The 27,838-nt window shown below is 48.9% G+C and overlaps 1 protein-coding gene across 5 annotated transcripts in view; it reads left to right on the top strand.

Annotated features, from left to right (window-relative positions):
* The window catches only part of SLC38A10 (solute carrier family 38 member 10), a 49,490-nt gene that overhangs the window by 18,119 nt on the left and 3,533 nt on the right, over positions 1–27,838 (top strand). For 4 of the 5 annotated variants that reach the window (XM_038372250.2, XM_043497560.1, XM_038372249.2 and 1 more), the window contains 9 exons: positions 1,222–1,324; positions 2,373–2,555; positions 4,534–4,645; positions 5,199–5,305; positions 13,703–13,859; positions 21,394–21,564; positions 21,902–22,354; positions 22,953–23,075; positions 27,587–27,766. In XM_038372250.2, coding sequence (XP_038228178.1) covers positions 1,222–1,324; positions 2,373–2,555; positions 4,534–4,645; positions 5,199–5,305; positions 13,703–13,859; positions 21,394–21,564; positions 21,902–22,354; positions 22,953–23,075; positions 27,587–27,766 — 1,589 coding nt within the window. The remainder of the gene's footprint in view (positions 1–1,221; positions 1,325–2,372; positions 2,556–4,533; positions 4,646–5,198; positions 5,306–13,702; positions 13,860–21,393; positions 21,565–21,901; positions 22,355–22,952; positions 23,076–27,586; positions 27,767–27,838) is intronic. The other variant, XM_038372251.2, reaches the window with a different exon arrangement.

The following is a 27,838-nucleotide window of genomic DNA, read 5'->3' as shown; positions in this document are numbered from 1 at the left end:
CTAGAAACCCAAGATGACTAGATGGGCACTGCTGTTCGACCACAGGGGGATTGGTTGCAGCTAGAATTTACGTGGCACTTCTTTCCCCATGCCTTTCCGCCCCTCCACCCCCCAAATGCTATTCTCCTACATTGCTATTGTGCCCACAAAATGTGAGCCTGGACTAAAGAGGGGTGTCATCGCACAGCCTCTGCTCCACTCCACCCCGCCCCCCCCCCGCTAGGCCTGCTGCTATTTCAGAGGAGAGTCCATGATGTCTGGCTGTTGCTATATTAAGGGTTTTTATTTCAAGATCAGTGAAGAAGTTTAAATCCTACATGACCCTGTGAGAAAATTTACCTCTTGGGTCCCTATAAATACATGATTGTCAAAGTGCTGTACATATGGTCTCCTGCATGCTTCTCAATTTGCAGTTTAAAGGGACAGCCCAGTTTCCTTTGCGCAGAACATTTTGGTGCACAAAAGGTTTAAGATTTTCCCAGCTTGGCTTCCGTTTCACACTCTTTCTTTCAATGCCCACTGGAGTTGGGGGTACTCCCTGCCCGTCTAACTGACCCCACCTCCTCCAGCTCTCTCAGCAGTTGCTCTCTTCTGAGTTGCTAAAATATGTACCTGATGATGCAGAATAAGTGGATTCCACGTGCTTTCCAAGTACAGAAATACCCCGCAGTCTTGTGTAATAGGCGCTTCCAGCGTTCTCGGAACTGGGCTCTAGCAGCAGTGCTGAAATATGACAGGCACTGTATTTAGTTCTGTTTGTTTAACTTTTCTTTCAGACAGTGTGATGCTCTAACCCTCTTCCCGCTTTTATTCTGTAAACACTGCGTTGCTTTAATTATCAGCACGGAGCGCTCCAAGAACAATAATCTCCCATGTGCTGCCTGGACCTGTGCCACTGGTGTTTCAGTGGAACAAACGGTCATTCATTTTGCAACACTTTTGAACCAAGATGTTTACATCACACATTTAACTCCACGTGGTGGTGGGGGATGGGAAGAGTGAATATTTTTGCAACACTTACAATTGTGAGTGTTCTGAAATCTCTTGGCATTAGCAATATAAATTGTGGACTAGCCCTGTGTATACGCTCTGTGGGGGGAAGGTGTCAGAGATTTTTCTCTGCTGGGCTGTAGCAAGAGAACTTAGGGAATGCATTTGATTTTGCATCTCTCTGGAAAGTTTCCTTGAAATTGCTTAATATGTTAACCTGCTTTTCTGCAGCCAGGTCTTGCCGACCTATGATAGCCTGGATGAACCGTCCGTTAAAATAATGAGCTCCATATTTGCCTCCTCTCTGAATGTGGTCACCACCTTCTATGTTACGGTGAGAAGCCTCTACCCTTCCTTTCTCCTCCCTTTTCCCCCTGCCTCCTAAAAAAGTGACTTTTGGGATAAGCTTTGAAGCTGTCATGAACATCGTTGCCCTGAGATGGGCCAGGCATTAGTTGCTCTAGAGGATGAAGAATTCTTTTGCTGAAAGCGAAATAAAATGGAAGGGGCCGCACTGCGGATGCACAGGGGTGTTTAGAGAGCCAGGGTTTTGGAACAATAGGTCCCACTGAGCAGAGCTGAAGTGGGGGCTTCAGTCTCTTCTTTTCCATGTGTCGTGGCTGGGTCTCCATCTTCCAATTGTGCAACTGGAAGTAGAGATGCTGTCCAATGAGCTGCCGTCTTTAGAGAGAGCTGCCCATCAGCCTGTTGCAATTGGAAGGTTATAAAGGAAGCTATGCCTCATAAAACTCCAGTTAATAAAATCCAGTTAATAATTCCCAAGAATAGCCTCCCATGTGAGCTAGGCGGCTGCATGGGATTGTATTACAGCCTCCTTCACTGAGGGGCTCAGGTTCATGGGACTCGGCAGCCATCTCAGCTGCAATGCTTAATCCCACTAGCAAACTCAGCCCAATATAAGGCGCTGGGAAGGCAGCTGCTCAGCTCCCTTTATCACTCATTCCAGGGGGCCCCCCAGTTAAATCCATGCATGCCCTGCTCATATTGTCAGTAGCTCTTAGGTGAAAGCTCCTCCAGCCACCTTAGAGAAGATATCATGGCTGGGCTGACTGGAAGATTTGCATTGTAGGAAGTTGCCCCAGGGTCCCTTCTTAGCTGGGCATTGCCCTGTTTTAATTGACATGCTTTGCTCTGTCCCACTTGTCTGAGTAGTGTGGGGCTTTGCTTCTCTTCTGAAAAATTTCAAGTACACGCCACTCCTGCAGTCGCTCCCCTCTGCCCTCCCTGGTTCAGTCAGCAAGGTATCGTACAAGCTGCCCCAGTGCCATAAGGATGGGTCCCGTGGGAGCCCCCAACTCGTACTCCTGATGTTCAGAAAAGACGTGTGCCACCAGCACTCCCTCCCTTTCCCCATTTCACAGGTGGGATTCTTTGGTTACGTGAGCTACACTGAAGCCATCGCTGGGAATGTGCTCATGAACTTCCCCTCCAACCTGGTGACGGAGATGATTCGTGTGGGATTCATGATGTCTGTAGCTGTTGGGTTCCCGATGATGATTCTGCCATGCAGACAGGCGTTGAACACCCTTCTCTTTGAGCAGCAGGTAAAACCCTTCTGCAGGCTGCTCTTGGCCCTGCACCATCGACCCTGTCACTTTTAAAAGGGCCACCTTTATTTTTTCCAGTCGACTGCACAGCTTGGTGGATGACACCGTATTTCTGATTAGCTGCAGATACTTGGTATTGAGAGTGGATGAACCCTCAGCCCCATCCACTGTATTGCAGCTTCCAGTGAAATTGTAACTGCCTGTGGTGTTCTAATAGGGGCAGCATGAGGATCGCAGCATAGCATTTATAAATCTGGCTCTGTGGAAGCATGACTGTTCTGAGCAGTTGTTAATATGCAGCAGTTCTGGAGTCTTGTTCTCCTTGCAGAACACAGAATAATTTAATGAGGAGAGGTGCTGCGATTGAAACCCCTGAATTTGCTGTGCCACCCCCTAAATAGAGGTCACATGCAGTGCTTGTTCCCTGCTCAAATAGCAGTTTGCACACTTGGCTTATACAAAGTGTTGTACAGTACAGAGCCGAGGTTGTTCTCTCTCTTAGGAGTAGGAGAGGAAGAATTAGCCATTAGAAACAGAGGATGCTCCTTATTTCCTGCTGCTCAGACCTAAATCCCAGCTCACATCCTTACCTAGCTCAAGCTCATGGTCCCCATCTTCAAAGCTCTGCACAAGTTCACTCCTGATATCTCTACACCTGCTTCTTTCTGCTGTCTTATTTAGCTCAACTTTACACCTTTAGTTATCATGCCCTGAACAGTCTCCCCTTCTCGTGGGCCAAATGTCCCCCTCCTTCATTCAGATGCTTCCGTTCCATGTCCTGCTTCCTCAGAACTGTTCAGTGATGATCAGCTATAGAAATACAACTTAAACTACATTACCCCCTCATGCGCTTTCCCTATTCCTGGAGGCAGGCCTTCTCCCGGCTGGGGGGTGTATTATGTGACTACACAGTCAGTCTGATCCCTGGTGGCAGTAACATGTTCTCCTCTGTGTGTTGTACAGTGCTACGCATGCCATTGGTACTCGGTAAATAACAGTGAGATATTGTGGGAATGTTCTGAGACCTTTGTGTATTCAGCTAAAGAGAAACCTCTTGGGGCAGGAAATAAACCGCATGCAATTTAGAGCTCCAGATCCTGCCGCCGATGTCCATATGATGCCCCTTGGCTCCGTTCTCATGCTCTGAGTGGTGGTGGCCCAGCTGGTGAAAGGAGCGTGGTCTGGAGCAGTAAGCCCTGGAAATCGGGAAGTCCTGAGGTTTAATCCTAACTCTGCCCAGAACTGGCTGGATTATTTTGGGCATGTTACTTTGCAGTTCTTTACAATGGGGAGAATGCTAACCCACCAATCTCCTAGATAGGTCACGTGGCTAAGTTAATGCTCGTACAGTGCTTTGAACACACACTGCTATGGAGATGTGGAGGGGTGTTTTTAGCTGTGGGGGCCTGTTGTGATCTAGGACTGGCACCAAAAAATACCCTGGACTGTTTGCAGAGCCACAGATTCAGCTTGTTTCTTTGAGTCCACTTGTTTTACGAGCCAGTGGTGCAGAACGGTTTCCCGCTCCCCAACTGCAATTGGGTAGCAACTAGCTGCAGCAACAGCCGGCTTCCTTCCCCATTGCCCTCGTGTCATCACCACCACTAGCACTTTCTCAGGCACTGCCTCCGCTGGTGTTGCCTGGAAAGCGGGAAGGCTAGCGGAAGAGGGTTTTGGCGCTAATGTTCCGAGACACCATTGTCACGTTTCCGCTCCGCACAGGATGTGAACTAGCAGCTTTGGCTGTTCTTATGCAGGCTCGAGTTGAAGCTGCACATTAAAATTGCTCAGCTACAGCTTACAGCCCTCTTACTTGGGTAGCTAGGAAGACTGTTGCATTGGCAGGTGAAACCTTCACCATTCTAGTGCTGCATAGTCTTGTCTGGCTTATCTAGCAGGACACACTGGGTAATTGCTTTAGAGACCTGTGGATGCGAAGCAGGGGTTTAACTTGTTTTTTGGGTTTTTTTAATAGCAAAAAGATGGCACCTTTGCTGCAGGGGGTTACATGCCACCCCTTCGATTTAAAGCCCTCACGCTGGCAGTGGTGTTTGGAACCATGGTTGGCGGCATCATGATCCCAAATGGTAAGTGCAGAGGTGGGATAGAATAGAGACCGAAACGCCTCGTTGTTGTCTTTTCTCCCCAGTCCTCGTCACCAGTTTGTTTGCGCCACGCTCGATCTTGTGTTCTCAAGAATACCCATTATTTGTGGCTATTTGCCCCGCACTCTGGCATGGCCAGCTAGCACTGGCCAGGTCTGCGTGCTCCCTATACACGGCTCCAGAAAAGCTGAGCGTGCGAAGGGGTCATTAGCTCTCCAGCACTGAGCAGGTGCACTGAGACCGGCAGGGAGGGGGACTGGTGAGGAGGTGCCCTTGCAGAGGGAAAGCCCATCAGGGACTTGCAGCTGGTTGAAGTCATTAGAAGGTGACTAAGTACTTGTGTGCTGCATAAATTGCAGTGACTAATTTTACCCCCGTTCTAGCTCTCTGCTGGCTGGAGGCTCATCTCATATTCTAGTGGGTTGCTCAGAGCTGCAGTCTAAGTGGCACTGTGCCAACCTCCCTAGATTCTTTCCCTTCCTCTAAGGATTTTGCATACCTTTATTTATTTATTGTTCTTGCTCTTTCTTGCCAGTGGAGACTGTCTTGGGCCTAACAGGTGCTACAATGGGAAGCCTCATCTGTTTTATCTGCCCAGCTCTTATTTACAAGAAAATCCACAAGAATGCCCTTTGCTCACAGGTCAGTGCTGATGCTAATTAACTTCTCTGCCAACTCACTGTAGAGCCTGGGAACTTTGTTAGTTTCACTGCCACAGGGGAAATCTGTCAAACCCCGCCCCCCATTCAGGTGGGAACTGTTGTGGTCTGCTGCACTGAGCAGAATCTCTCCGAGCACATGGACAGTGGAGGAGTTGCTTGCTCAGTGAGTGCCCCAACGCTAGCACTTTTTATCTCTGTAGCAGCAAGGGAAGCAGTCACTTTACATGTGAAATGTTGCTTACCAAACCCAGTCCAGTGGGCTCGGGGCTATATTGCCACAGAATGGGAAATCCAGGCAGCATATAAAACCTTAATGGGTCTGAAGTTTCAACCTATCTGGGCTGGGTAAAATAAACAACTCTTCTCTGCAGGGGGGTCCTTGCTGCTGTCCCTCAGCCTTCTGGTTTCAGCCAAAATAATAATAATAAATGGGAACACACACACACAGGTGTTGCTACAGGAATTGATTTCTGAAAAATTGGGGTCATTCAGAGGCTATTGGAAACTTGGCTTTTTCCTTGCTCCAGTTTGGATCAGCCTCCTAGGGGACAGAAACAAAATATCTCTTTGCTGGGTTTGATCTTTCTGTTTTGCAAATTCTGATTTTTTTGGTAATAGAGCTGAAATTAACATGATTTGGTTTTCTCTCACAGTAACTTTAACAGGCTTCTGTTGGGGCTCCAGCATTGTCAGTCACAGGGAGTCAGATTTGTTAGTTAACTGCAAAATCCACAGGGGTAGAAGACATTTTAGTGGGTCCTACAGAAATAATGGCTTTTTCTGTTTAATGACCTGTGGGTTTGCAAACACACATGAGACTTTTAAAGCGGAATGTTTTTTTTTTCTATTGCTTTCCTTTTCCATCGTCTGACACATCTTTCCGGCTCTCACTCCTAGTCCTGATGCTTTGGTCCTACTGCAGCTGGGCTGAGACCCCAAAGAAGGGGCTGAATGCCCACGGGAACAGAAAGCACTTTCAAAGGTTGCTTTTCACTCTTGCTGAGCAGGGCTCTTCTCCGAGACAAGTGACCCTGCCCTCGGGATGGGCTGAGCTGTTGGACAGGCTGACTGGAGGGGACTGTCAGCTGCTCTCAGCCAAGCACTGAGGCTCACAGACTGCATGGCCTGAAATGGTGGTCAGGAGAACAACAAATCTTTTATAGATGAGGTTTTTCGTAGGAGTGGGTGGGTGAGATTCTGTGGCCTTCGTTGTGCAGGAGGTCGGACTAGATGATCAGAATGGTCCCTTCTGACCTTAGTATCTATGAATCTAAGGCAGATGGCTGTATCTTACAGAAATCCCCATCATGGCATAGTGGCTTACACAGAGTATGAGGTCAACAGGTTACCTAGGGGCTGGGGATTCACCCGGCCTACCCGTGAATGAGCCGTTGCCCATCAGATTTGCATACTTGCTTTGACCTGTTCTTGGAAGCATTCAAGCAGGGATCTGTGCCTCACTGAAAAGAACATGGTGCTGCAGAACTCCTCCCAGGCCTACAGCTTGAATGCTGGATTCTCTGCCCACCCTCTCCTTACTCCACTTCTTCTGGAAGACTCATTCATTTCTTCCATGAAGCTCCCATGCAGCATTTCCAGGGAGAGATCTGCTCTTTCACATTCCTTTGGCTTTTTCCTCCCTCCCGAGAAGCTGCTCTGCTCTCTCCCTCAACCTATCCACAGATGCTGCGAAGATAAGCGAGAATGATGGGGGAGAAGGGGCACCAATGTGACATGTTTCCCATCCCCGGCCAATAAACCTGCTGCCCTCCTCCCTGCATGCACAGTTCTATCTTGTCTTGTTACCAGATTTGCTGATTTTTATAAGATTTGAAATCCATCTTTATGGGCATCTTCCTTTGTCTAAAACGATCATGATGTGATTCTCCCAGCGAGGGCAGTTCTCTCCCTGTGCCCTCTGTTACTGGGTTCTGGCTGTGTTAGTTACCGTGCCCAGCGTCCTGGAAGCCCGTGAGCGTTTGGGGGACTCCCTGTCAGGCAAAGCTGAGTTTTACATGCCTGAACACTGAAAGAGTGGCACCATTTAAACTAGAAAGTGGAGGAGTTGGATGAAGGGTTGAGAAGTTCTTTTCCAAGGGGGTGGGGCGTTCGCATCCCCAGATGTTTCTGTTGGCCAGCAAAGGGTGTCTAATTCTGCCAGGGAGTTGTTAATTATTACAGACAGCTGGTCAGTCAACAGCTGGCAGCGAGCCAGAGTCTGGGAATTGCAGCTTGAATTAAGCTCCAGGGGTGGCTTAGTTAAAAGGCTTGGTGTGTTGGAAAGATGATCAGGTAACAGCAACAAGGAGAAGTTTAAAAGCTTAAAGCCAGGCTCACAGAGGTGTGAATGAATTGGGAAATTGTCCCCTTTGTTGTGGTCAGCGTCATCAAGAGTGTCTTGCAAGGTGCAGGGCGCTTTCCTGTTTGGCATGGAATAGCAATGGGGCGATGGTATGTAAAGCTGCCATTTGGGAGATTCGGGACAAACTCTGAGGTTTGGCTGAGGGCTGCTAAAGGTCAGGTTAAGGCCTGTAAACAAAGGGTTTAGCTTCTGACAGAAAGGTGTTGGCTTCCCGGTGTTGGCTTCCCTGTGTTGACATAAGTTTGTTTGAGAGGCCCCTTCTGGGTGAGAAAGTCACTCTCATCCCGGTCTGATAGACTTGGGGAAATGAGCCACAGAGAGGGTACCCAAAGTTGCTTAGTGACCCCTCTTTGTACCAAACTAGTGGGGATGGAAAGTGGCTCTCTTTGGCTCTCCTGCCTGCCAGGGCAGTGGCCGGACCCCTTCGTCTTGCACACTTGTTACTGTTCTTAGAGCCTAATGTCTTTGATGAAGTGCAATAGAGAACCCAATGATTGAGCAGGCGACTTGCAGTCCACCTTGGTACTCTGATTGCAATTAACTTTCTCCCCTCTTGGTGTTTCCTAACTGTGCTCAAGTTCCAAAATGGAGAAGGATTTAGAAAACTTGCTACAGTCATTACCCCAGACAAAAGCAATTTCTAGATTCCTGCCGATGGCTTGAACACATCCAGAGGGAAGCACCGTGGGTTTGTCTAACTTCTGTACAAAGCGGGAGTTAACACCACACTGAGTGACATGAGCAAGCAAAAGACTGTCGTCTTCATCACTGTAAATTCCTCCCCATGTTTAGAATGCTCCTCATGGGATCTTTTGACTTTGCCTTAATGGACAGGTGCATGTTTCCAAGGCCGTGGCCACGCCTGCTGCTCAGGTTTGCCCGTGCTCCCTCCAGAGTCTCATGGTGAGCTGCTGCTGGCGGATGGTCTGTGACAGGAGAGCATTGCGAGTCAGCTGGTCAGCAGTGCTGGTGAAGCATCGCCCCTTCCTCTGTACAAAACAATCCGCTTGCACAAATGGATGCTGAAGAGGGCGACTAACTAGATGCGTCCACCTTTGGGCCTCTAGTTTATTCAAGGATCCCTGACGGGATGGGGCAATGAGGGGTTGAGCTCCCAAAGCCTTGCTGACAGCAGCAGGAGGCTTGTAAATCACATACAAGTGACTTTTTGGGGCACGTGGGCTTTGCCGTCATGTAACAGAGAAACATCCACTTGGGTCTCTGCTCTTCATTGTCAATCTCTGGCAGTCTCCCTGCCATGACCCTGCGGTGATGCAGGAAAAGGCTGAGTTCCTTTATTCTTATTTAAGTGATCTTGCTAAGATCTTATAATTATCCTCTTGGCATTACGGGAAGCCCAACAAGGGAGATAAATTTCTTTTATTTTTTTGGTCTTTTTTTTTTTCCCCTTTCCCCCTTGTATTCCAGCGAGGTCATTTCTGCTGTTTGACTAGCTGACTGTAAATGCTGTGTCAGATCCATTACCTTCACGGGTAGTCACTTGCAAATGAGGGGTTTTTAAAAATTAACCCTTTGAGTGAAGTTGCCTGGAATAATGTTTGATTCTGGGAACTATAAAACAGGCCCCTCTGGAGGGGGATCATTAAAGAGAGGCTCCATGGGAATTTTTAAGAAGTGTTTTAATGCAGCACTGCCAAACCTTTTCAGGCAACTGGACCAATTCACTGGACAGAAACCTCAGCTGGAGCAGCCATTCCCCGCTGTCTTCCACTTGGCTAATCGTACTCTGACCAACGAGCTTTGTTCGGCAGTTGTACTACGTGGCGGACCTGGCCTTAAGCTGATGTGTTATTGGCATCTGGCCCCCACTTGTTGTTCACTGCGCAGCATTCCCTTCTGCTTACTCTAATCCCTTTCTCTAGGAGATGCTTCTTTGGGCTAGTTAGTGCCCTCTAGCCATCCAGCCTTGGAACCTGCTTTCAGATTCTGACACAAGTGGGAGCTTTGGCTGTCTCTCGAGTCCCCGCACCCTCATCGATGCACACCACAACAAATGCTGCGTAGCTTGGGCCAACTGGTGGCCTCTAGGAGTCCAGTTTGGCCCCTCTCCAGCGCTGGGTGGAGTGATCAGGGCGCTGGCTAGGCTGTGGTGGGGAAGCTTGCCCATCTCCCTCCCTGCACTGTTGTTGGTTCATGGACAACCCAGCGTGCCTGTGAAAGTTGTGAGGCACAGAGTTGCTCAGAGTGGAAGGTGTTCGTGGGACTAGGCATTGAATCCTGGGCTGAGATTGACCTCCCGGGTTCCAGCCCACGTTGCCCACTAGGAATTGAATTTTCTTTTAAACCAACAAAACCACCATTTGCTGTACAATGGTTCAAACTTCCAGCTGTTTCCGATGCCTTGTTTCCCCAGAGAGCTCTCAGGCCTATGTGGGTTCCACAGGAGACCTTCTGGAGAAACGCTCTTCTTTTCCGCTCTTGTGTTTCTGGAGGCAGGGTGTCCGAGACCGAGTGCTGAATTTATGGAGGGGCTTTTGGGGAAAGCAAATGGACAATGTGAAAACTGAGGGCAGAAATGGTAAAGCCCGCTAACTCTGTGTTTGGCGTACACAGCGTTGCAGGATGTCCTGCTCTTCTACCCCCACGCAACCAGGCAGTGACCAGTTTTTGCTGCTGCTTCCTCTATAAGGTCTCTGAGATCTGGCTTTTCCTGTCTGATCGCACCACTCACACTGTCCAGAGCTGCCGCATCTCCTGTCTGGTCTACTGCATATTCCTCCTCTCTTGATGTGCCCTCTCCCAAGTTACGTTTCCAACAACCGTCTCCCTGGCCCCACATCACCCCACAGCTCTGAGTCCCTCTGCGCACTCTTCCTTCTCCACCCCATTGCCTCTAAGACTCCTGACATCTTAGCCCTTCCACTCTGCTGACGCTCTTTGTAGCACACTGTCGTGTCTCACCCCCTCTGTTCCACAGATGATGCCAGCCTCCATCACTGGTTTGCCCTCTTCAGCCACAAGCACCTTCATACTTTCTCATATGCTTCCCCAAACTAATCTGCAAAGCTTCCTCCCTCCCTTCAAATCCCTTCCAAAAGACCTACCTCTACCAAGATGCCTCTGAGTAACTGCCGCCTGGGAACAGCTACGTAGAAGTCTGCTAAGGGCTTATGATATTTATTTTATATTCTTACTTTGAAATGTATTTAACTGTCTGTCATCTGGCTGGGCTAGGTCAGCACCTGCTCATAATCTTGTTTTCTTCATCCTGCCTCCAATGCTGCTTCTGAATGTCTCTGTACCCTCTTATGTCTTGTCTTAGTTATGCTGTGAGCTCTGCAGGGCAGGGGGCCGTCACTCTGTATTACGTCTAGCACAATCAGACCTGATCCATGTGGGACTCTGGGCACTATCTCAATAGAAAGGTCTCACATGATCTTCTCATAAACAAACTAGGGAAATATAGACTAGATGGAGCTACTATAAGATGGGTGCAAAACTGGTTGGAAAACCCTTCCCAGAGAGTTATCATCTGTGGTTCACCGTTATGCTTGAAGGGCATATCAAGGGGTCCTGCAAGGATCAGTTCTGGGTCCGGTTCTGTTCAATATCTTCATCGGTGATTTAGATAATGGCATAGAGAGAACACTTATAAAGTTTGCGGACAATGCCAAACTGGGAGGGGTTGCAAGTGTTCTGGAGGATAGGATTAAAATTCAAAATGATCTGGAGAACTGGTCTGAAGTAAGTAGAACAAAATTCAATAAGGACAAATGCAAAGTACTCCACTTCGGAAGAAACAATCAGTTGTAAACATACAAAATGGGCAATGACTGCCTAGGACGCAGTACTGCGGAAAGGGATCTGGGGATCATAGTGGACCACAAGCTAAATATGTGTCAACAGTGTAACGCTGTTGCAAAAAAAGCGAACATCATTCTGAGCTGTATTAGCAGGAATGTTGTAAGCAAGACACAAGAAGTAATTCTTCCACTCTACTACAGTCTGATACAGCCTCAACTGGAGTATTGTTCCCAGTTCTGGATGCCACGTTTCTGGAAGGATGTGGACAAACTGAAGAAAATCCAGAGAAGAGCAACAAAAATGATGAAAGGTCTAGAAAACATGACCTATGAGGGAAGATTGAAAAAATTGGGTTTGTTTAGTCTGGAGAAGAGAAAACGGGGTTGGGTGGGGGGGCATGATAACAATTTTCAAGCACATTAAAGGTTGTTATAAGGAAGGGGGAGAAAAATTCATCTCTTTAACCTGTGAGGATAGGACAAGAATTAAATTGCAGCAAGGGAGGTTTAGGTTGGACATTAGGAAAAACTTCCTGACTGTCAGGATGGCTAAGCACTGGAATAAATTGCCTGGGCGGGTTGTGGAATCTCCATCATTGTGGATTTTTAGGAGCAGGTTGGACAAATACCTGTCAGGGATGGTCTAGATAATACTTAGTCCTGCCTCAGTGTTGAGGACTGGACTAGATGACCTCTTGAGATCCCTTCCAGTCCTACGATTCTGTGAGTCTGGTTCTATAATAAATAAAAATGATCCACTTAATCTCTGTTTGAGGGTCAGTCAGCCTGGTGCTTTAATTCCATCTGCTGGTGGGGAGATCTTGCAGCAAAGAAGCAAGTTTCTTCTGCAAATCAGGACAGTGTCTTATAAAGCTATTTGTGAAATATGCCTAGCATAGCCTGCAGGAGAGGTGCAGAGGCATTTTCTGTTTTGTACTTAATTATTCCCATTGCTTTCATGTCCCACTGCGAGAAGGGGTGTGTGGGGAGACAAACAGGTCTTTATTGTGGGGTCCAGATCCCTTTATCATCGTCCTTGCCAGTGACTCCAGCATAGCCTCTGGCGGGCTCTTTCCCCTCTACCAGTCGTTCTTAATACGGTGAAGGCGTTGACATGCAAACCAGATTCCAGGAGAAGCTGTTGCGGTGACGATTACTGTGATTAACTATGTAAAAATAATACATTAGAGTTTAATTAAATTTCTAAACTGTCAGCGTTGTTGGCCAACAATCCATCCACTCGACTCTTTCAATTGGTACCTTTTTCAGTTAGGGCAGCTGCCAGTCATTTGGCAGCTCCAGTGCTCAAGCAAGGCAAACATTCCCTGGACCTGTATTTATTTATCAGTTACTTTTCAGGTACCTCCATTACTGCACGCACGCGTGCGTGCGTGCACACGCACACACACGCACACACACGCACACACACGCACACACACACACCCCCAGGAGTATCGCATACATTTTCCAAAACTCTGAGGGATTTCTAAAATCAAAGGTTCAGGGAGAGTCTTTTCTATAATATTGGCTTATTTGGATGTAAGCTCTGCAATAGCTGTTGGTGTCATCGTAATTGTCCAAGCTTCTCTCTATGCTGATTAGTTCACATTTAGAAAATAATACACACTGCTCTCCCTTTGAGTGGAATGAAACCCACAACATTCCTTTCTCTTCTCAACTATCTTGGTTTTTTTGTACTGTTGGAAATAGACTAGTCATGTTCTCGGGCACTTGCACCATGCTGTGATGTTCGGGCTGTGGACAGTGTAGGGAGGTGTTAACAACAGTTGATTGGAAAGATTTCTTTTGGTTGTAAAAGCTTAAGCCAGACTTGTCCTGTTGTCCTCACTTAACTGATAGAAATGTAATATAATAATTAGCCTCCTTTTAAAAATCCTGTCTGGACGTATTCTAGCCTGCCACACGTACCTCAGCTCCTCTCCCTTAACGGTAGCCTCTTCTGGCCATACAATCTGAGCACTCTCATGCAAGAGCCTTCTCCTCTGCAGCTTCTAGCATCTGAATCAGCTTTTGTGCATCTCTGCTTCCCGTTTCAAACCGCTGCTGGAAACTATCTTTCTCTCCCATTTCCCTCCTAAGTTTTTCTCCCTTTCTACTACTTATTTGTTTCTGTACTTGAATTGAGCTCTGAATTGTTTTTGAGATACAGTTTGCATGAAAGATGCTATTCGGAACAGTGACATTCGCTTCAATGTATGTTAACGTTGGCACTGACCCATTTGTTGTGCAGCTCATCTTGGGGATTGGCCTGGGAATCCTCGTTATTAGCACCTATACCACCTTATCGGTGACGGAGGACGTGCCAATGAAAGCGGAAGCAGTGGACCTGTCAGATCAGCTGAAAGAAGCCAAGAATGTAATTGACCAAGATTCTGTCAAAATATCAGGTACGTATTCTGCGTGTGTTACACTCATCTCAACCCTGCTTCCAAACTGTCTTGACCCCTTTAAAGCCACTTTTGTTGGGTCACCAGGAGCCTTTTCCAGTGCCTGCATCTCCAGGGTCTCCTGAGAAGGTTTCCGAGAAAGGGTGTAGTTGTCACTTTCCAAAATGCCTCTTGGGTCTCTGCCAAGGATATGGGTTTTCTTTTTTGTTCTGTTGAGAGGGGCGGCCCTCGTCTCTCCCCCTAGTGACAGGGCTCTGGAACTACACAAGCCTTGTAATAAAAGGAGCTCTGTGCGCGTGAGACTAGAGAGAGCACTGTACTGGCCACCTGTACGAAGGGTACAAGGAGCCAAAACGGGGCCACTTTCTCCATCGCTGCCAGCATATTGTACAAGGTTTCAATAACAGGCCATTCATTGCACTCAAAGGTATGTAAATTTATGGGTGCCAACTTTTTTTTGGTTGTGAAGATATAAATTTGGAGCCAGTTTTAGCCCTGACCAAGCCTGTGATTATGCCTCAGCTTTGTTTACTGGTTCATGTTATTTATTATTTGTTTACTGTGGCCGTTGATAGAATTATGGCCTGACGCTCCCTTTCGCAGCTGCGGGCCTGCTTTGCAAGGCCATTGCTAGCAGGTGTTGATTGGCCCTGCCCTGCCCCTCATCTGTGGTTGTTCTGTGTTTTTTCAAGTCATGTTTGGCTTTGCTCGGGGTTTTCTGTTCTTCAAGGCTTTGAAATATCGCGGATATTGAGAATGGAAGCAAAAAAAAAAAAGTCAGGCTTTTCTGCTGGAGATTATGCTCCCTCCTAGTCGCTGGCCCTGTTCCTGGGGAACAGCTTTGAGCATCTACGAGACACTGGTGCTGTCTGCAATAACATTCACTCCTGCGCTGCTCCATCCCTGATGATGGTCAGATTTTATGCATCCACAATGCGCAGCTTCCCCTGCACAGAGATGGTTCGAGTGGAAGACGCTCTCAGATGCTTAATGCACGCTCAGTGGGGCCGGACTGGGAGGAAGGGTGCAATTTAATTATTGAATCTTGGTTAATTTCAGAACAGCAACGGCCAAAGAGTGGGTGTTCAGTTCGGAAGGGCTGCTGATCACACACGTTTCGTAACGGGAAAAATAAACAGTCCCATTTGGAGTTTGTCATAGTCGCCCCTCCTCTCCTTCCCTGTGTGAAGCAGGGAAAAGAGCAGGATGCTTGTGTTCAGTCATAATCTAGGGAATCCTAGATGCCCTCCTACACACATTAGTTAGAACTAGTTAGTCAGCATTATCCCAGATCATTTGCCGCTTTGATGGTGGATTAAATAATCCTACCTTGGGGGAAGACATTTTTAGATTTTAAATTTCCCTGGAGACTCGCCATGCAGCTCTAATGGGCATGTCCACAGCAAAACCTTGCCGACTTCTGGTTTGTTTCATACCAGCCCGGCAAGAGCGAGGAGAATGCAGTCGACACCGGGACAGGCTCTGCCCTGGGAAGCAGAGTCGGTGCTTTCCAGCACTGACTTTGAAGCCTGGTCCTGTGGGAGGAGGAAGCGATTGGACGGGGACAATGGGCCAGGGAGAGGAAATAGAACAATGAACTCAAATGGGCCTAGGGAGTCTTTCAGCCCTGGGCCGCAAGCAGTACCCTGGGTTCCCTGTGAGCCAAGGCAGCTGCCCGCTCAGCCCATCCTGCTTGCCGCTCAGTCGCTGCAGTGCTCCTGATCCCTGGACTCTGCTTTCTTCACATCTCCACGGACCAGACTTGGCTGGCCATTAATTATCCTGCTTTAATCAACACCTTCCTGCCCCCTTCCTTTTGCCCTGCCTTGGTTTGTTTTGGGAAGGGGCTAGTCTGTGGCACTGAAGCCTCCAGAGCAGCTGCATCCTGTCATTCGAAATACGTGCAGGGCTGGGGGCTGCCCTGCTATCACCTGGGTGCCCTCCATCGGCCACATCTGGTTCTTATTTCTTGCACGAGTCTTTACCAGAAACACATGGCTTCCCTGCTGGCAGCACGCAGTTTGTTTTTAGCATGTTCTTGGGGTTTTTTCCCACCCCCCTTTTAATTGATGGGTTGCCTGGTTGAGGCAAAGCTTGGAGCTGAGCTGAGCCTTTTACCATTTTGCGTTCTCCGTCTGACTCTTGCCTGTCAGCATGTGAGAGGGGTTTTATTGGTCTCTTTGATGTTGTGGAGACCAGAACTGTACAGACTTTCATTAAAACCCTGCCCTGTGGGCCCTGGGATTATGAATATTAGAACATTGCCCTTTTATGTGAACACGTATTGACCAGTGAACTCTGAATAGTGTTTTCACTAATGACACCCAAGTGCCCATTACGGCCCCTGCCTGTATTGCTTGAGGTTTACTGTCAGCGGCTCTTTGGGAAGGTATAAAACCCCTTTCAGAAATGTTCTGCTATTACATACAGTGGGTATGTGTGTTAAAAGGTTGCTAAGCTGCCTGTGAAAGCTCATGAAGGCAATTATCCGTTTAAAAAAAAAAAACTAATTAGGCAATTTCTCTCTGTATTTGAAAGCACCCCAGAGGGTCTCATGGGGTGGATTAAGATTTTGTAATATTTTTCAGCTCCTTACTTGAGCGTTGCTGCTTCATTTTATTTTATTTCTTTCATTGTGCAATATCTCGTAACAAAGGTCTGATTCATGCCCTTTATGTGACAGCAGCCTTTCCCCACCACTCCTTGAACCGTTGTGCTGCAGCTTGTTTTAGCAAGGAGTGTCTGAGCCAGTATTTCGCGTTCGGTGCCCCCCTTGGATTTTGTTGTTTCACATTTAACGGGACTTGGATGGAACTGGGTGCACTGTGCGCAGAGCTGGGTTCTTTCCTTTGCCACCAATATGTCTGGCTATCGGTCTCGATACAGGCTCATCCCTTGGCTTTTTTCATGGGGGCATTGCCACTTGAGCAGCTCGGCTTGAACCCGTAGCCTGCATTCCCCACAAGAAACCTGCCCAGATCCCACGCTTGTCCCTGCCAGCTGAGGAGCAGCCCCCAACATGTGTGGATTGGACACAGTTACTCCCTTCGCCCCAACGGTTGCAGGAACAGCTTGTCTCTGCTGCTGCACTCTCTAGTGCCTCTGTGAGGGAGCTTTTAATAGGGCCTGTGACACAGAAAAGGAGCTGTCACCCTGGTGTAATTTTGGTTCATTTTTACGGCTGGTGTGTCAGGAGACAACTGTGAGCTAATTTCACTGATGCCATTCGATAACCTTGTGAAATCTGTCACCATTGCAGAGCCCGGGGAGGGGCAGCGCGCTCTCTGTAATCACTCGCTCCCCTTGGTCTTGGAGATTGTGGGGACAATTCACTATCTCAGATCAGGGCTGGACTGTGGGCTAGACGCTTTAAGTGCCTGCTGTTCAGAGATGCTGAGCTCCTGTAACGTCTGTTGACTTCAGTAGGTGCTTCTGAGCGCTCAGCACCTCTGAAAATCAGGGCCCAAGCCTTTCCTCGATTTTCTGAATCATTCAGCCATTGATTTCCTCTTCTTCCCCCGCTCCCCCCAGCCCCTCTTGGTTGCTTCCATAATAGGAGGCTCCTTCTGTAGGTCTTCCACGAAGATGAAATCACTTCAGTACAGTGCTGTTGGGAGCTAAGTTAAAATGCTTAGGTCTGTTCAGGTCTTGAAGCCTTGTCAATGAACAGATTCTTTTTCCAGTGGAGTTGAACGTCAACACTTATTTCCTGCTAAGTGTTGACAGTGTGGTCGGTGCTCCACAAGGCTCAGAGAGCCCCTGCCCAAGGAACTTTGTTCTGCCGGGCATGCCAGCTGATCAGGGTTCCCTGCCAGCCACGTGCCAGCCAAATCATTTGGATCATGTTGTTGAAGTTGGGCCTGCTGCATTCTAACCTCTCCACCTCTCCCCATTCACCAGAAATCTGAATTTTAAAAAGCCGCCAAAATGTGCCAGCTACTTCAGCTTTAATCTCCAAGACCAAACATCTTGTGGTTCAGAGAGAGGGACTGGGTGCTGCAGAAGTGGTGTGAGGGTGGAACTTATTTTAGTAGCCACGAAACGACGCCCTGAGCTCAGCACAGGAATTTTGGGGGTGGGGGGGTATGCGCTTCCCAAAGGCTGAGCTTGGACAGATCTGGTCTCAGTAGGAGATCTGAGGACTATCTTGATCCGTTTCAAAAAGCAGACAATGGAAGCAAGCGTTTAAAATCAAGGTCTTTGCAGCTGTTAGCGCCCTCTCGTGTTGGAACTGGGGAGACAGCGATTGATGACACTGTCAAGGACTTAAAATAGCCCTGTGTTGGGAATGATACCATGGCCAAAAAATGTATTTTCTTCCTCTATTCGACAGAATCTTCCCAGTGCCCCATCCACTGTCTGCTCTTCCCAGGCCACATCTGGCCCCCTTTTTCCTCAATTCCCCCTCCGCTGAGGAGGAGGAGAACGAGGCCAAGCTGTCATCTCCTCCTTCCGAAGAAGCAGGAGATATGGATGTAGGCTACAGCTACAGTCGTTAACATAGTGGACAAGAGTGATATGAAAACCACGTAAGGAGACATTTGTAATGTCTTTCTGGGGCCGTTGCTGGAATCCCAACCAGAAGCTATGGGGGAGGGAAGCTTTCAGGTTGCTAATCATGCAATTTTATTGCAGCCTAGAGACATTGTTGGCAAACCACTTAAGAGGAAAAAAAAATCTGTTTCAGGAAGTCTTGGGTGTCCCCCCTCCCCCCCACCCCCCATATATCTCCAAAGGGAGACAGCTGCTAGAGGGCATTGTGTGCTGAGCTGGTTCTGGAAGGCCCAGCGAGCAGCGAAGAAAGCCCTCTTGCTGTCTGATGCTGAGATGATGATGTTGTTTGTTGTTGTTGTAAGCCAAGAAGCTTTTATAGCCTCTCAGCCCTCGCCTGTAAAGTCCAGCGCCACTCATAAAACATGCAGAGGCCCGGCATTACTGTAACATTCTCCAAAGGGACCTGAACGGCGACTGTACAGTTAGTGATTATTACACTTCCTGAGCAAAACTGTTCTCTGCAAACCACATATAGCTCCTTGTAGGGTTCCATGCAGCATGCAAGGCCATTAATTCACGCCCAGATGATGAACCTAATTTTGTTCCCTGCTGAGAAAATGACAGCTTAGAGGCAACTTGGCCTTATTACGGAGTGGAGGTTTTATCTTTTTTGTTTTTGTTTTGTTTTGTTTTGCTGTGTGGTTTTTGGAAGTGTGTGTAACATGCTAGCCATCTCGTGATTTATGCCTGTTTCTGGATACAGCCATGGGGCCTCCACCAGTGATTTTCATTGTAGGGGGGACCTCACTAGTTTCACCTGCTGCAGTCTGCTGGACAACCACTGGTTTGTTTGACTAGATAAGCAGCAGTCCACTGTGAAAGGCAGAAGTAGGTGCCTTGCTTTCTTTTAACTCTTTCATTACCCTGTCAGATGAGAAGCTCTGTGTGGTTTGCTCCCTTTTGCTTTGCTTATGAAATGTTGGGGTTGCTGTAGAATTAACCCTAATTCTAATACCCTGACCCCAAGGAACGCTGGGTCTATGGAAAATCTGTATTGAGCTTCTCTTGAATGAGCCAGACCTCTGTAAACGCGATAAGAACTGGGATACATAGTTGCCAGGGACCCCATAACAATTAAACTAAAGCTTTTCTCAGGCAAACCAAGTAACTTGTGGATAGTGAGGCTAGAATTTGGCTGGGAACATCCTTGCTCCGAAGGGCAGAGCACTCTCTTCCCAGGGCTCGGCATTCCTCCACGGGAACCCTGCCATCCTCCCAGAGTTGGTACAGAAATGCTTGATTTCCTCCCTCCCGGCCCCCCTGATTCTGCCTGGAATGCAAAGTGGATTCCCTGCCCTCTAATGAAGGGATTGAAGAGTGGGCCACCACGTCTGGTGGGGTCACTTTTGAAAGCATGCTGGTTGGCAATGTGCTGAAAGTGACACAGCCACGTGTTGGGAAAGGGACAGCTCGCTTGAATCTGTTTTCTCTGTTGGGGGGGCAAAGAGGGGAGCACACATCTTCCCCTCGCCTGTGCCTTGCAGCCACGCTCCACTGGGAGAAAAACTCGCCTGCCAATCAGCATCTTTCCATTGGCTTCACCGGGCAGTGACTCTGGCTCTACATCTTCCCAGGGAAGGGGAACTAGGGCTCAGTGCATTAGCGAGGCTGCGTGACCTGCAGTGTCCACCATTGCTTCAGGCCCCTTTTCTTCCTGTGATATTTACTTAACCAAAGCAACCTTAAAAACCACCCAGATTTGAAATAGTTTCACAACCTGGCGCAGTGCTCTAGGGCAAAGAGTCCAAGTCTGTCAGCTGTTCCAGCCGGGCTTCCCACACGGGCCTGGATCATGTACTGTTCGTCTGTTTCACAACTTGCATAAGACCAGCACAGCTGAAACTGTGGCAGTCTCTCTTTCCCATGAATTCATCTGGTAACAAACGGCACCAGTTCCAGGGAGGGGGAGGAGAACATTGAAAAATGTTTATAGAATTAATTCCCCAAAGGAAATTTGCGGGAGGGGTGGAGAAGTGTGTTTTTATGATAGAGAAAGTAAATATTTCCGAGTTCATTGGACAGAAAATGCTCTGTGTGATTTCATCTCCCAAAAGCTGGAAAACAATCTGATTCCCTCCTCTGTTTTTCCTCTGAAGCCGTGGTTCTCAAACATTTCCATAGTGTGGGCTGCTGCTGAGAGCGGCTTATGGGCGGCACCTACATTCCCATTTCATAGATTAAGGCCAGAGGGGACCATTCAAACATCTGGCCTGACTTCTTGTACAACACAGGCCAGAGAATTCCACCCACTAACCTCGCTATTGATCCCAGTAACTTGGGTTTGATACAGCAGATCTTTCAAAAGGGTATCCAGCCTTCCAGACAAGGCATGAAGAGACAGGGAGTTTGTCACCGTCCTTGGAAGTTTGTTCCAATGGTGAATCACCCACACGGTTAAAAATTTGTGCCCGATCTGTGATCCCCTCCCATTCGGTCCCATTACGTCTCTGTGCCAGCTACAGCAATTGTTCTTGCGAAGAAGTAACATTAGGAAACTATTTGATGTGCCTTTCCTGTCCTGAGTGTAGCCTAGCAGCTGGGAAAGAGGATCTTCACAGAGCCCCCGTGAATGCGCCACCGGCTGCTGCTGGTCCGGGAGCGCAGCTTGGGAACCGGAGCTCTCCGAGAGATTAAAAGTAGCTCAGTATCTGTAATTGTGGTGGCACCAATCTCAGAAAAGAGCGCAAGACCAATGCTGCCATCTGGTGCTAGTTCATGGTAGCACACAGCTTTTGTCCCACGGCATGACACTAGGTAAATTGCACTGTACTGTTTTTCTGTACCTTGATAACAAAAGAGTGCTAGTAAAGAAAACTAAACACTACCAATTGACTGAGGAGCTCAAAATTGCCTCCTAGACCTGTGTCACTCAGCTGGAGAAACAGGATTACAGCTGACAAAAGAATTGCCCCGATTCCTTTTATAGGTTGACAGTGCAGCCATGTGTGACCTCATTCAATTAACTGTGCCGTGCTTACAGTCCAGGACCCAGTTGTGGAAGGTGCGGAAGACAGCCGCGAGAAACCAAAGCTGCCAAATGAGAAGGAAGAGATGGAACAGCCGCAGATCAAGGTGCCCATGGACGTGCCCAAGAGAGACGAAGTGAAGGCCGAGCAGGAGGACGAAGTGCAGCTCGACCGGCCTGACCAGGGTATCCCAGAGATGGGGTTGTTGGGGCTGGGAAGAGGGCGAGAGCTTTGGAGCTTGGAAGTGCAACTTGACATACTTGGAAGGGGTGGTTAGTAATATTGCGGATAATTCACAATTCCATCCCCGTCCTGGCCCATTCCCTGCCTGGCCCAGCGCGGCTGCTCCTGTGGCTCGCTGGACATACTTGCACATGGCTAGGCAGCAAGGACTGCTCACTGGAAGGGGTGACATGTCAGAGCAGGAGGGTACACATGGGTATGACATGGGTCTGCTGGGTGGAGTTGCCCCAAATCCCACTAGAGGGGCCCATTGATCTTTTCTCCTCCCCTTCTCCCCAGGGATCGCTTTACCTGTGGGAGAAGCCCATCGCCATGAGCCGCCTGTCCCACATGACGCAGTTGTTGTAGATGAGGGGCAGGACCGTGAAGAATCAGAGGAGAACAAGCCTCCACCTGAAGAAGCCAATGCAAATCGGCTCAAGCCGGCCCTGGAGAAGGCTGCACAGCTGGATCCCAAGAGAGAGGAGCCCAACCTGGAACCAGGAAAGGAAGATGGGGCCCACAACCAGCTCCAGAGAGAGTTTGACAGTCCCCTCGAGGACCTGAAGAATGCCCCAGAGGTGCGACGAGATGGCCGACCGCTGTACAAAGATCTGGAGCCAGGCAAGCAGATGGTCGAGCCGAGGTCACTGGCTGTCCTCCCTGGGGGCGAGAAGAGAGCTGAGGCAAATCTCCAGCAGCCTGGGAACATTGCAGAAGCTGTGAAGTCTGTAGAGAAGGAAATTGACCCTGGTAAGTCATTTCCTGGGTGGCTCATCTGAGCAAATTCTCCTCTTGTCCCTCAATCCTCCCACAGCGACTAGGCCAGGGGAGGGCAGCGATTGGTTATTCCTATCTACATTCCAGTGTTCCCTTTTAATTTCACAAGATTAGCATGTGAATATGCACAGCTCCTTCAGCAGCTGTTGGGGGAAACGAGGAATCTGGTGTCTTTGACAGCTACTATAATATCTGTCAAACAATTGTTTGCTAACCTACTAAATGTCAGGTGCTGTGCTGTTGTTATGTGTCTCACAACTCACTGGGGACGTGGAGTTGGGAGATCTTGACAGGTAACACATTGCTAAGTGCCCATCTAAAAGCTAGCTAGGATGGTTCTTGCATTTTAATCGGCTAAGGTAGTTAGCATTGGCTCTCTGCCAGGAGTCTATAAGATTGTTAAATATTTTTTTATTACTTCCCTTGCAGTTGTCAGGTTGAATATAAACTGCGTTGGCTGGGGGCGGGGGTGGAGGGAGGTGGGACAGAGTGTGGAGATGTTTTTAGAGAACATCTTCCACTTTTTCTTTTCCAACCAAAGACATGGGTTGGTCGGTCGGTCTGTCCGCAGGTAAGAAGCAGGAGCTGCTCCCGCCAGACAGGCTGGATCCAATGCAGGCGCAGCAACCAGAGCAGAGAGAGATCCGAAATGCTGAGGACAAGCTGCAGGAGGACACAGACGGCAAGCTGGAGGGTGAGTCTCCCCTTATGCTGGGTGCATGAAGTGGGGTTTAGCCTCCCCACAACTGCCGATCCCCCTGGGAGCCCACCGTGTCATTAGGCAGCGTGAGAGGGACAGTGAGAATGTACAGCCCAGACGGTTTGGTCGTGATGGTTGGGATCATGTAACTTTAGGCCTGTGGTTCCTTTTGGCTTTTTGCAACCTGCCATTATGTGCATGCACCCTCTGCCCTGGCACCGCAACCCTGATTCCAGCCAGGTGCTGAGGGGAAGCGCTGGAGAGTGAGCCTGCCCTACACCACCACTCCTGTCCTATGGGGCTGTGCCCGGCTCCCCGCTTCGGGGTTGTAACCTGGCCCAGCTCTGCGACCCATCCGGAACTCCTCTGTGTACCACTGACGGGTGGAGACCCATTGCTTGGGAAAACGCAGCTATTGGGTCTAGTGCTTAGCGTCTGTCTTGAAGGGCTAAATATTCCAGGAGAGGATGGCATGTTTCAAAGCAAAACTTCTGCCAGTCTGGCTGGTGCCGTGACCCATACTGGACTGTAGGCCTGGCTTTTCTGTCCTGGCTCTCTCTCCCCTTCCTCTTCTCCCCCCTCCCCCCCCGCCTCACTCAATCTTAGAGTACGGAGCGAGGCCCCAGGGTGAACAAGAGCGAAGCCAGAATAAAACCATAGTGGGAAATGGCTGTGTGAACTCCACTGTGTGGAGCTACACATCCTTCGCCTGATCTGCCTGTTCCCACCCGTGTGGGTGCATGCTAGCTCATGATACACAGTAGGTCAGCAAGGTTTAACTTCTCCAAGAGGAGAGTACTGGCCTTCAGAATACCTGGCCGACTCTTCCCACTGCTGCAAGGGTTTGGAGCCGATGGCCTCTCAGCCGGCACAGTGGTGCACTGTTGTGTAGTCTGGGCCGTGCGCGCTGCCTCCAAAGGCACATCCTCCCATTACAGATAGACCGACACACACCAGTCTGCTCAAGCTAGCAGGGGGTCAGGTGGATTTGTACTCGGGTGACTAGCTAGAGCCACTACCCAGGCCGCTGTGGCCACACTGCTATTGTTAGTGGGCTAGCACATGTCTGGCTTCCTGCACAGGAGAGCACGCTGCCAGCTGCAGTGTAGATAGACCCCGGAACATTCCTAGCTTCTGCCAATCTGGGATGGCAAAATCCAAGACTCAGACCCAGGGCTCATGTCTGGTGGCAGGTCACCGCTGCTAGCGTCCAGTTACTCACATTCACGCCATGGTGGACTTGAGAGAGACTGACTGAGCCCTGCCAGCTTCTGTGCAACCTGCGCCCAGCAGATTACACCTGTGTTACTGGAACAGACCAGATTCCCTGACGGCCCGAAAGCAGGTTAGCTGCAGGCCCTGTGAATTGCTGGATGACACTAGGCTACATCCAGGGATCTCCGTCGCAGGAACAGATCAGGTGACCAGGTGACACCAAACATGCCATATCCTGAGAGGTGGCATGTATGCAGTGCGGGTGCGGGATACGAGTTTAGGTGGCTGTTTCTGCACAGTCCTGTAGAATCTAGCATTCATCTGGTCTTCATCTGTCAGTTTCATGAAGGTGTCTTCCCCATGAAGGTGGCTCTAAAGGTTATTTGATGCTTCTGACTTGTTCATTTGCTTTAAAAACAAAACAAAAAAATCATGGCTTTCCTAATCTGTTTCTCTTCCTTACGCATCTTAATGGACCTGAAACAGCTGAGATTAAAAAGCTAGTAGCAGGTATGGACCTCAAGGAATGACCATATCGAATTGTAAGGAAGATTTAAAATCCCAGGATCTAAGTGCAAATGAAAGAGTAGCATGCATGGCCTTTGTTCTTGTGACTGCATTGCGTGAGCGTGTGTGTTAGCCTTCACCCCAGGCAGGGAGTCAGCACAGGGCCTGAGAGACTTAAGTGACACACAGTCCTTCGGGGCTTTAATGGCACGTAAGAGGGTGTGTGGGAAGTGTCCCGTTCCTCTGTACAGAGCTGAATCCCCCACCTAAAGAAATGGGAAAATGTTGGTATTACAGCCAGGGCTCACAATCCTGCTGCATGGATGCCCCTTACTGACAGTACCCTCTCTCTGGGCTCTCCTTCCCCAGCTCCTGAATTGCGGCCCCTCAGGATGCCCAAGTCCTCTGCACATCTTTGTTACATTGCTTACAATATTTTTGATCAGAGGTGTGTTAAGCCCCCCCCAAAGCAAGTCAGGGTCTGACACATTTCCCTCCACTCTGTCAGATCAGAGGGAGTGTGACGGGAGAGCAGCCCAGCGGGGTTTAGGGTGTGTGAAAAGCTTGAGAGGAGTTACATAGGCTTTTAAAAATCTCCATGAAAACCAGTTTGATTTGGCTTGAAACCTTCTCCTTCAGCATTGCTACCCATGCAGAGCTAGTGGAGTGTAGCCCCCAGAAAGTGAGAGTAGAAAGGACTTCTGTTTGCACTGCTGAGCAAAGTGCTGAAAGTAAACAGCCATGGGGGGAAGGAAACTGCACTCCTCCAGTGATTTCACTTCCCCGCCCATAATGGAGCTTTTGTAAACGGGAATATACGGGGAAATTCCAAAGTTGCTGCTTGTTTTATAGCATTCTGCTGTGCACCGAAAATATTCCCCTTTATTCACCTTGTGGGTTATTAGCAGGACAACTTCCCTTTTTGATTTAAATGGCATTTTACAGGCTGTTAATCATTGCCATGAATTCCTTTGGGCACAATATTCTGGAAACTCCCAGAGAGTTTTGGAGAAATGCCACTAGGCGTGTCGGGGGTGGGGCAAAAGCACAGGACAGGTCTGCACTGTACAGTATATGCAGTGGTGCATTTCCTAAGCAGAAAGATGTCGTAATGTCTCCCCACAGACAGGGTGTCTGCTTGTTTTGCCCATTGCATGTAGCTTGCATAGTGCCTGGCTCAAATCAAGTCCGTGTTGCTAGGCCGTGACTTCTGACCACTAAACTAACTCGTAAATTCAAATAGTAACAGTGTGTTCTCCATATCTTCCCCCAGTGTTTGTGTCTGTGCAGAGCTAGTGAGCAGGGTTTTCGTCATGGTTTAACATACTGTCTTCTGATACGTTATTGCTACGTCCTCTACTGGCATGTTTGTGAGCACCAGTTTACTGCACCTAGGTCACTTCAGATTTCATTGGATGAAATTTACTCCAGTTCAGACTGGCAATCTATTCCCTCCACCCTCTCCACAAAGCTGTAAATTGGCTCATGCAGCCTTTAACCCCATGACAGTTCAACCTGAGCGAAACTCCTGGGTCATGCCGTGATTTAGACTGCAGTGGTGTTGGGTCTTTCAGAGCATGTGCCTGCTGTTAGACATCGCTCACCTGATCAGGATAAAAGCACAGGGTCAGGTCTGGGTAAAGGAGAGGGGCATTTTCCCAACCCATGTCCATTTGAGAGGCTAGAATCAGAGGCCACGCACTGGAGGCTGTGCAGATACTCCACGTCTGGGTGTGAATGCTTTGGTAGGCTCCCTGGGCTGGGCTCCCTCTCAGTAGGGTTCAGATGAGCTGCTGGACTCCTGGCATTGGCTCCCGCTCAGCAGAAGGCCCCAGAACGATAAGTCTTTGCTCACCAGTAGCTAGGAGTAAATGTTCTAGACCCACTAAAATGGATGAATTCTCTCCAGGGGTCCAAGCTAGAACTACCATGTTAAGCCCCTGCAGAGGTAATCGCAGACCCTGAGAGCAATCAGAACTGCCTATCTACCCATCAGCCCCTTTGGGGATTATAGAATGGTTTTAAAAAGTAGAAGTCCTCTTGTTTTGATTCTGTTTAGCTGTTGACCGTCCCTTATCTCTGTATCACCTTGCTTCAGAGACCTCTCCCCTTCCAGGATAAATACAAGTGCACTGGTCGGTCTTACGCTGAGTTTCCTGGCCTTTTGTGTGAAAAGCAACCTCCAAAACATTGCCCTGTTTGTGTGAAAAGCAACCTCCAAAACATTGCCATGGTAGCTTCTGCCACTCTCTGTTCTGGGTGTGCAGGTTAGCTGCAGAGCCCTTAGCTTTCCTTTTGAAGAAGTTGTATGTGGGAGGGGGAGGGGAGCGATCAGACAGCCCTGTCCTGTGGTGGCGGTCACCTTCACCCTACACACACTTATTTGCGTCCGGCTGCTGTGAGCTTTCAGCTCTCCTGTTGAGTGGAGTATCTCTGTGCTGCTGATAGAGTGCCTATTGCCATGTCCTTGCTCCCCCTGATTGCAATGGGACTTCTCTGAGGAGTGAGGAAGGGAATTGCAGTCAGGCTATGGTCAAGAAGTATGACAGCAAAACACAGGTCACAGATATGGAAGAGGGTCTCGTGTGGCCCATGGAGAAGGATAGCTACTGAAATGAATAGTTACTTGGTTAGACTGTGTGCAAGCGTTGTTTTTGGGGGAAGAAGCATGTACCCACCTATCCCTCTCCTCCCAATAACCACCCGAAGTGTGAGGAGCTCCAAGCTTCATTTTCTTCTCTTTTCCTCCCGCCCCCGGTGTGTTTTTTTTTTTTCCACATTAGAAGCTGGGAAGACAAAGGTGCTTGATCATGCCGTCCTGCTGCAAGTGATTAAAGAACAGCAGGTGCAGCAAAAGCAGCTACTAGACCAGCAGGCGAAACTGCTCGCTGTGATTGAAGAGCAGCATAAGGAAATGCATCAGCAGAGGCAGGAGGAGGGAGGTGATGAGAAGCCAAAGCAAGGTAAGGCCATGGCTAGAGAACACCTGCCATGCTCTGGGGTTGGCACGTTGGCAGGTCTGAAGAACATGCAGG

This window comes from Dermochelys coriacea, chromosome 14 (genome assembly GCF_009764565.3).
Source record: "Dermochelys coriacea isolate rDerCor1 chromosome 14, rDerCor1.pri.v4, whole genome shotgun sequence".
In the NCBI taxonomy this organism is placed as follows: Eukaryota; Metazoa; Chordata; order Testudines; family Dermochelyidae; genus Dermochelys; species Dermochelys coriacea.
This window is presented reverse-complemented; position numbering and strand designations above follow the sequence as displayed.